This window comes from Polyodon spathula, chromosome 5, assembly GCF_017654505.1.
Source record: "Polyodon spathula isolate WHYD16114869_AA chromosome 5, ASM1765450v1, whole genome shotgun sequence".
In the NCBI taxonomy this organism is placed as follows: domain Eukaryota; kingdom Metazoa; phylum Chordata; class Actinopteri; order Acipenseriformes; family Polyodontidae; genus Polyodon; species Polyodon spathula.
This window is the reverse complement of record NC_054538.1, coordinates 5,304,978-5,314,660: the sequence shown is the minus strand read 5'-3', so window position 1 is coordinate 5,314,660 and position 9,683 is coordinate 5,304,978. Positions and strand designations below refer to the sequence as shown.

Here is a 9,683-nt window from a genome sequence, read left to right as displayed (position 1 = left end):
TCACTTTGGGTGAAGAGGGACCCCATCTTTTTCTTTTCTCCCGCAAACAGCAAGGCTGGTCCCAGGCATCCAGTATCGTGCATCACAAGTATGTGATGTACTGTAATGTACTGCAGCTCCCTCAGTAAGCTCCCTACACTGCAGACATACTATGCTTCCCATGGATCTCCAGTCTACTGGCTGTTTACACTAAAGGCAGGTTGCTCTTATTATTTCCTTTCCTTTGAAATTAGACACGGTCTCTCCTGAACTAACCTCAGTATAAACACAACACCTTCCAGGGCAGTAAACTGCAAACTCTCTTTTGAAATGGGCCCTGTCTTAGCTGGCACTCGTGACAATGACAATCGAGGTGTCTTGGAGAAGCTTGTTTATTGTTGGAATTTATCACTCTCAAAACAAATCTTGTGGAATGCAGGACAGTTATGGAAAGTCCTGTACTTATCCATACCAGTCTGCTCACATAAATACACTAATCTGGGCTCACCATGGGCATTTTAATGTCTCTAATATAATATGGACTTGCCTCCATATCTGCCACTTTCCACTCCTCTGTGCTGTAATCACAGTCAGTGGGTATTTGCAACAACAGATTAGACAAGGAGCCTACCACAACACCAGTATTTATGTTATGTATTCTCCACAACGTGCCAGGCTCAAGGGGTTTGACTTGACTAATTCTTTGACAACCTCGCGGATCATGCAAGATGCTGTGTGTGGAATTATAATATTGCGCCCTAGTTCTGTATTTACACAAATATGTACTCTAAATAGAGACCAGTATCTTTCCAAAATGCCACCTGCTTGTTTGAAACAGTAGTAACAGTGAAGCTTTGCCAAAGTTGGGTCTGTCTGACACATGTCTCTGTCACATCCTGTACTTAACCTGCTCTTTCAATCAGGCTCTCTCTCTCTCTGCTTTGTTATGTTACAGTGCCACCTGCTGGTAAACCTGCAGACAAAGTGGCTCTATTGCATTTCTAACTGTAATCTGCCTTCCCTAAGACACATCAAAATGGCAAATCCATTATCTATTATCTTATTAAATGTATTCCTTAAAAATGCATTTAGCTATGGATGTAGATGTGTTGACAGGAAGCTACTGAGGACTTTCCCATTACGATCTACTGTATCTCATTCTATACACTAAAAAAAAAAAAAAATCTGTACAGTACATTCATTACAGTACATTCATTAGAATATCTGTACAGTACATTCATTACAGTACATTCCTTAGAATATCTGTACAGTACATTCATTATAGTACATTCATTGGAATATCTGTACAGGCCCTTGTTTGTGTTTTGGACTATCTACAAACATTTTGGATATCCAAAAAGTTAATTATAGTCTTTGTCATGGGCATTATTATTATTATTATTATTATTATTATTATTATTATTATTATTATTATTATTATTATTATTCCACCGATAATCATCATTCGATTGTCCAAACCTCTCCCCAACATTGCTGGTGATCTTTCTCCTCTCCTTTTCAGTTTTACCTTTGGGAGACATAAAATGCCAGTGTTAACTGACCTTAAAGTGTGCAGAGGGTTATATGAGGACATAATCTCTTAACTTGGCCAAACCACCAGCAGCCTCTAGTTATTGAGCAATTCCATCTTATCACACAGCTGTAGTTCAGTGCTCCCTTTTAAGACTACACAGACGAGATGTGATGTGCGTCACAGCCATTCGGGTCACGCAGTATCTTCTTCACACCAAATGGGAACTTCAATTTAGGTTTAAACCTTTTAAGAAGAGATGCTAGACAAAAAGAAGACCTGGATTATTTACAGACGTTTTCCTGTGTGATATCATTTCGCACTTAAAACTGAAGGCTGCCACCTTGTAGAATACCATCTTTCACAGCATCACCCTTAATGAAAATAAAACAAAATGAATACATTTAAATAGTACAGTATTCAACTATTATTGGAATGCTGGCCTTGTGGAAAATGTAACTAAAAGCACAGGTGATGTGCTAGAGTGCTTATTATCATGCACTTCATTATTATTATTATTATTATTATTATTATTATTATTATTATTATTATTATTATTATTAGTAGTAGTAGTAGTAGTATGTATGTATGTATGTATTTGGCAATACAAGCTTAAAATGCAAAACACTATTTAAATACAGTATAGTTTACAGTAAGTGCACATTACACTACTGAAATACAGACTAAGATAAGATGCAGCAATTTACATATACATGACATGATAGTAGCGCGATAGTGCAAGCTCTTTAATTCTTCCATGCCACAAGACGTCGCTGTGGTATATAGTGGCGTCTCATCTTAGTTTACCCCTTATAGCTACCCGTAGAAAAAGCTGTTGCCCGACTAGAACATTCCCAGGAGTGTTGACATGTTGTGAACATGGGGGGCCGTGTTTCACGCGTGTTTAGAAATTTTAACTTGGAAAACCGTGTTCATAGAGAAATCGGGAAACCCAAGCCTTCAGCAGCCCCTCGACACCCCTCAACCAAGGACTTCGTTGACAAAATGTCAAAACGTAAGTGAAAAAGGCTGCAGTGAGTATCTTGTCAAGCCTGGGTCTGGAAGAATCTAACCTTGCCAACACCACATTTGAAAATGTGTTTGCTGCTGTATTTTAAATGTTGTTTTATGCACTGCAGATGTGTGTGGGGTGAAGTACACGTGTTTCTGCATTACTGAATATTGTGCGATTGCATAACCTTGCCCTGGTTCTGTTCCTGTGTGTTCACAACCCCTTGACATTGAGCGTGGAATTGCAGGCGGATTAGTATCAAGGATAGAAATTGCTGAGGGTTAAAGGGAGGAAACAAGTGCTTAAGCATTCAATGTATTGTAAGTCAGGTTTGGTTACGTTAGTGTTTTAAAAAGACGAAATTCTGCCAAATTCTCACCCGTACGCTTTAAGTCAGTATGTATAATCAGTGCAATTTGAGTATAAAGACGTTCTAAACATGTCTATACGTTTTGGGGTTGACTAACTGTAAAACTGACAACATAATCTAATTCTGCAATATGGTAATACAGGAATCATTAATAATGCAATGCATACTTCTGGATAATGTTGCAAAACCATTGCCAGAAATATAGACAGTTTACAGTATTTCTCTTTCCATTAGTTGGTATCATTCTTAGTTAATGATGCATGGACAGTAGCACGATATAATAGACTGATGATCAAGTTTGTCAAATATTCGAATGAATAAGGAGTAGTTTGGGTTTGGTTTAGTCTGGCACTGCTTACAAGAGCCAGCCTCCACAGGGCCCTGTCAAGGCAGATGCTCGTCATTGATATGGCGCTGTAAATGTTTTGTTTCCTTAAAAAAATAAAAACTCATTAAAGAACAATATTAATATTATAAAACTTTGTGTAAACAGAATGAAATGGTGGTGTACTTTGCCTTGTTGTGCTTATCGCCAATATGTTTTCATTTTTGTGCAGATTCTGAAATTAATGAAACTATTCATCAGAAAGATGAACCACTAGCGATATTATTAAGGACGGTTTATGTAAACTCAGTAGACCCAGCTCAACAGGTAAGAAAACAGCACTAAACAAGCACAGAGCTAGTACGCCCCCACCTGGGCATTAAACATATGTACAAACGTTCACAGGTGTCTAGCTTTTTGTTCATGGGTCTTGTCACTGTTACATTGTTGCAGAAAAGTTTAGTTACTATGTAATTTAAGTTTAACTTTTCAAATTAAAACAATTTAAGAAAACCTTAACAATCTCAAAATTATATATAAAATATAATTATATATCGTCTGTAGCTGCATTCGCATTCTTGCATAGTCTTGAGTGGTCTTGCAGCAAACGACGATATGTCTGTGCTCTATTAATCCTGGTACAGCCTTTAGTTCTATCTGTCTAAATCCCATGTTCCTAATATAATGCTTTATCTTAACTGTATTTGTATTTTGTGTTTTCTTTGACTTATGTTTCCCATGTATGGTTTTATATCAGATTGTCAAAGGGAAGTGTGCAATATCCACATGTATTTATTAAAACAAAACTCTTATCTTAAGTCTGTTTAAAAATAATCTAATCAGTAAGCCTGTCGGAAAAAAAAAAAAAAAAAATTTCCTTATGTATTTTATTTTTGGTGTTTAGGACTTGAAGCAAAAGGACGTACCAGCTCTGATGGAAGAAGAGCGTAGGCTTCCAAAATCCAGATTGCAGGGTAACCCTTCTGGCTTTTCGGACGTTCAGAATGTCCCAAAAGGCAAACTTTCTATTGTCGAGGCTCTGACAGTCCTCAACAACTACAAACACTCCCCCAAAATTTGGACTGCTGAAAAAATAGCCCAGGAGTACTGCTTAGACCTGAAGCACACCAAGGCACTTCTAGAATTCTTCATCCCCTTTGAAGTTAAAATCATACCACCTAAATCAGAGGATAAGAAAAGAATAAAGGCCACATAGTACTGCCAGGCTTTTTTCCACTATCAAGGATGGAAGAAAATACTGCAGTACTGAAATAATTTTTGTATGAATGCTGTGATCTCTTCATTTTATTTTGCATTTGGACCTTTGCACATAGCATATCTGTCTTGTCTTGTTTTGTAAGAGTTTACAGCTAATGAAATGATTTCATAAATATTACATGTAATGCAGTTTTTGCTTTGATCTCATAAGTAAAGTTTTGAAACTTTTAACAAACATGTATTTTAGTTTTAAAAAGACATTTGTGTTAAAAACAGAAATGTGTTCACAATAGAATAGGCTTCTTTCAAAATGGCAACAAGTGATATTTATGGGGGGAGCTGTTTCGACCAGGGGGTAAAAAAGGGAAACTGTATTTCGATGAAACTGATTATTTATTTTTTGAATGCCTGGTCTTAATTGAATCCATATCTTTTTCTTAAGTCCTTGGAGTTTATTCAGTAGTTGGTGCCACAAAGCGTTTTACAAGGATAAAAAGTAACAAAATCAAAACAGTAAAACAAGCAAGAAAGGGTTAAGTAAACATTAAGATATATAAGCTAGATGATAAAATTGTTTTGTTTTTGTTTTTTGTAAATTTAGTTTTAAAGGCAACAACAGTGGGACCTTTCCTTACAGGGCAAGGCAGGTCAATCCATATTTTAGGGGCTTTATAGCTGAATGCTCTACCACCTTGTAGCAGGGGGAGATCTGTGCTGATTCTTCTGGCGTATTCACAGTGCTGCAGGAGGAGGGCAGCAGTCGTCCAACAACCGCCTGTGAGTCACAGCAGTGACACGGGGAGGTGGGAAAGTGGGTGTGTGGACTTTCTTTCTCTCTGAATGGCTGGGAGGCGGGTCTTGGGGAGATTGGTAGACCTATAAGATAATGTTCTACTGTTTCCTCAGGTCTGCCCTTTTAGATGTGCTGTGCATACAGAAGCGCTGGTTGAGGAACGAGAAACCAGCTGGGAGAAATACCGCAACGAACAATCCAGAGAGTGACAGCGGGGAACCCTTGGGCAGACCCCCGAAGTATTGTTTAGAGCAGGCAGGGAGCCGCTAGAGTAGGTTGGTGATCCGGGTCGTGCGGGTAGTGGTGACCGGGATAACATTGATAGGCAGCCCATGGACAACAGTGCCCTCTGCAGGTAAAAAGTGAAAAAAAGCCCTGAACTTTTTACCTGCAGAGGGCACTGTTGTCTGTGGGCTGCCTATCAACGATGACAGACAGCACCACGGAAATACCAAAGCTGATAAGATAATTAACTGCGGGCGCACTCGCAGGTGCTCAAAGAAATAATAATTAAAACAGAAGGCGAAAAGAACAAGGAAAAATAACACAGTAATAAAACTACAAATAAAAGGTGCTGCACTCAGCAGCGTTATCCCGGTCGCCGCTACCCGCATCACCCGGATCACCGACCTACTCTAGCGGCTCCCTGCCTGCTCTAAACAATACTTCGGGGGTCTGCCCAAGGGTTCCCCGCTGTCACTCTCTGGCTTGTTCGTTGTGGTATTTCTCCCAGCTGGTTTCTCGTTCCTCGACCAGCGCTTCTTTATGTACAGCGCATCTAAAAGGGCAGACCTGAGGAAACAGTAGAACGTTATCTTATAGGGCTACCAATCTCCCCAAGACCCACCTCCCAGCCATTCAGAGAGAGGGAAAGTCCACACACACCCTTTTCCCACCTCTCCGTGTCACTGCCATGACTCGCAGGCGGTTGTTGGACGACTGCTGCCCTCCTCCTGCAGCACTCCTCCTGCAGCACTGTGAATACTCCAGAAGAGTCAGCACAGATCTCCCCCTGCTACACACCTGTTTGTTTTTTTCTGAGTTTTGGGAATAGTAAGTAACCCAGCATCCTGTGATTGGAGTGAGCGTCTAGGAACATATGGGTTAAAAGGTCATTTAAGAAAGATGGGACAAAGCCATTTAAAGCCTTATAGGTTAAAAGCAGCACCTTAAAATCTATCCTGAACTGGACCGGAAGCCAGTGCAAAGATGCTAGCACAGGGGTAGTGTGATCTTGTCTCTTAGTCCCCGTTAAAACTAGCAGCAGTAGGTTGTACAAGTTGCAGAGGAAAAATAGCATGACTAGGAGTACCAGAGAATAGGGTATTTCAGCAATCAATCCTTGATGATACAAAAGCATACATCAGTTTCTCAGCATCTGGTCAGGAAAGAATACTTTTGGTAACCTTTCTAACAATGTGTGGTTCAAAAGAAAGATCTAGGTCAAAGAACACTACTGAATTTCTCATTTCCACTCTAAATTCAGGAGAGAAATCAGACAAAATTATATCATATCTTTAAATTTCTATTATATATGAGATCCCAGAATTACCTTTGTTTTATCTGAGTTTAACATTTAAAAGTTTTTAACATCCAAGTTTTGATGTGTCAAACAGGTGTCACCCTGGGTGTCACCCGGGGGCTGAAACCCTGACCTCAGATCTAACAGATACCCAATGATCTCCACCTTCAGGGGATGAAACCCTGACCTCAGATCTAACAGATACCCAATGATCTCCACCTACTGGGGCTGAAACCCTGACCTCAGATCTAACAGATACCCAATGATCTCCACCTACTGGGGCTGAAACCCTGACCTCAGATCTAACAGATACCCAATGATCTCCACCTACTGGGGCTGAAACCCTGACCTCAGATCTAACAGATACCCAATGATCTCCACCTACTGGGGCTGAAACCCTGACCTCAGATCTAACAGATACCCAATGATCTCCACCTACTGGTGGTGAAGATCACGTACTCCCTTGGTTGTAGGTGAGCAAACTAGAGGGGAAGGGGGTGCCCCTGGATCCAATATAATGTCTGCAGAACCAGACACTCTCCGCCCCACCAAGCATGCAAGAAGATCACTGTTAATGATGCACTGTGTTTATGAACCACAATATATGTACAGTATATCTAACAGAACAGGAAATTCAGATAGAACCAAGGTCACCTGTATAAATTGGCTCGCACTTGTTAGCGCCACCTTACTCATGTTATAACCTTGGTACAGCAAGGGCCTATTTTATAAGAACATAAGAAAGTTTACAAACGAGAGGAGGCCATTCGACCCATCTTGCTCGTTTGGTAATTAGTAGCTAGCTTATTGTTTCCAGAAACTCATCAAGCAGCTTCTTGAAGGGTCCCAGGGTGTCAGCTTATTGGTAAATGATATCCTGCACTATTCAGTTTGGTTAAATTTAAAAGGGCATTTTAAAGCATGGTTTGAAGCGCAGACTGTAGCACTATCTGGTGAGGCACATTAAACTGCATGTTTTCTGTTTATGCCAGCAAATGTAGAAAAGGTCTGGACTCTAAACAAAGTAATGCAAATTCAGCATCAAATAAACAATAATACACAAAGGAAGACTGGTTTTACGTTTTGGGAATGCTATCATAACAGTAATAAAACCGATAATGGTTGATATCAAATTAATGTTTTTATATTTGTTAATGGTCACTGGATATTTTTCAGTCTAGGCTCTTCTCTCTCTGTTAAGAGGAATCTTAATGACAAGAACATGTTATTATTTATATGTATTGTGTTCTTTCAAATTGAATTCATGTTTTTTAGTTCAATAATAAAATAATCACTTGTATTCCAAAAGTCATTTTTGGAATTCTGTTTAACCTTGACCCCAACGCATTAGATTTATCTTAATCAAAGATGCGGTACATCATGCCTCTGCTAGCTGCTACTTTGTGTAAATCACATAGAAATAAAGGTACATCTTGATTTCAATATGTGGCTTTATCACAGGTAACTTTACTATTTTTTCCACAGAAGGGGAAACATGTCGCAGATATTTTCGCATTACATTCATGCAATATAAAGTTAATTCTAAAATGCAAGTGCCCCAGGGTAAAAATAGACCCAATTGGTCATAACATGCCTATGTACAGCATTGGCTTTTTCTGTTGCTAATTACATTTTTCACTTGCATTGCCATTTGAAGGACCCTTTCAGGTGAAATAAGCTTGACCCTCTCTTGATTTAAGATTGATAGCCCCAGCAATATAAATAATGTGAGTCATTTACATCTTCTGACTCATAGCTGCGCCATCCTTGAACTAGCCAAGAGTTAAGCTTATTTTCTTTTTTTTAAATTGTAACCTACCTCTGTCCTGAACCAGCTTTGCAGTAGTGTTTTAAGATGCTTTTATTCGCAGATAAGCTAACATTGAGATCTAGAGATGAAATGAAAAACCAGTGTGTGACTAATACAAATAACACTGTATTTGTTTAATGTCTTAGCCTATTTACTCTACTGTATAATGGAAATAAATACATGTTCATTGTTACCCATTTCATGATCTGTTTAGATTCGTCCTGTTGCGTTTTTGCAGATTTAGCTGGGTAGCAACAGTAGGCTATGTATTGAAGAAAGGATATTTTTGTCTGTCTGGTTAATTGCAAAACATGTGATGCATTATTCAAAGAAAAAGGGCGTGTTGTCTTGAAACACATTATGCAGTCTATTTACATATACGTCTATTTCAATGCATGTCAAAATTATATAAAGATGCTTGGAAATAACCAGCTTGGTATGATAAATCAAATTCACATTGACTGAAACGGTATGCAAGCAGCTCAGATTTGAAACTTGATTCCTTAAAAATGAAAGGACAAGCAATAAAGATGGGAATTTTGCCTTGTGACAGACACAAAAATCTAATATTGGCTATGACTAGATCACCTTTAATGGAACTACCATAAGCTGTTTGGAACACGTGAACATGTCTATTGCCACGTTCCTCGTTTATTTCCATTGCGTAGGTCCACTTGGACATTTTTATAAATTTGGATTTCTTTAATGAGAGCACCAGCTTCAGTGTTCAGTGTGTTGTTTACCATTATGAGATGTGATAAATATTAAAATATGATAGGGTAAAGACGCCGTTGTCTCTTGTGGGTTTATGTTTTATGAATCGTAGCGAGCTTCAAAAGTCATGTTTTTTTTTTATTTTTTTACATTCATTGAATTTTATTTTATGTAAATCCATGTTCAGCCTGAATTAGTTCAATTGATTGAAATGGAATAACTCTAAACCAATGCTGAATAGTTTTAAAAGGCCAAGGCATAAACTGTTACCACAGGGCATTCACATTTGATTAACTGGACAGGGTGCGTTTGTGAATAAACAATAATATTGACAATATGTCTTTGCATTTAGAGTACCCTTAAACTATGTCTACTCTTTTCTGTAATCTTATGGTTAAGCAAATAAAAA

At 38.6% G+C, this 9,683-nt stretch overlaps 1 protein-coding gene across 1 annotated transcript; it reads left to right on the top strand.

Annotated features, from left to right (window-relative positions):
• Positions 1 to 2,336: 2,336 nt before the first annotated feature.
• On the top strand, positions 2,337 to 5,166 carry ndufaf4 (NADH:ubiquinone oxidoreductase complex assembly factor 4). Its single transcript, XM_041249576.1, has 3 exons — positions 2,337 to 2,525; positions 3,450 to 3,544; positions 4,122 to 5,166. The coding sequence occupies exons 1-3, from the start codon at positions 2,390 to 2,392 to the stop codon at positions 4,431 to 4,433; spliced, it is 543 nt and encodes a 180-aa protein (XP_041105510.1). The 5' UTR covers positions 2,337 to 2,389; the 3' UTR covers positions 4,434 to 5,166.
• The last annotated feature ends 4,517 nt before the right edge of the window (positions 5,167 to 9,683 follow it).

Bases quoted from the DNA above. Each gene is read 5' to 3' on its own strand.
- ndufaf4 (XM_041249576.1), top strand. From the start codon at position 2,390: ATGGGGGGCCGTGTTTCACGCGTGTTTAGAAATTTTAACTTGGAAAAC. The intron at 2,526-3,449 runs GTAAGTGAAAAA...ATTTTTGTGCAG, and splicing joins CGTTGACAAAATGTCAAAAC to ATTCTGAAATTAATGAAACT. The intron at 3,545-4,121 runs GTAAGAAAACAG...TTTGGTGTTTAG, and splicing joins CAGTAGACCCAGCTCAACAG to GACTTGAAGCAAAAGGACGT.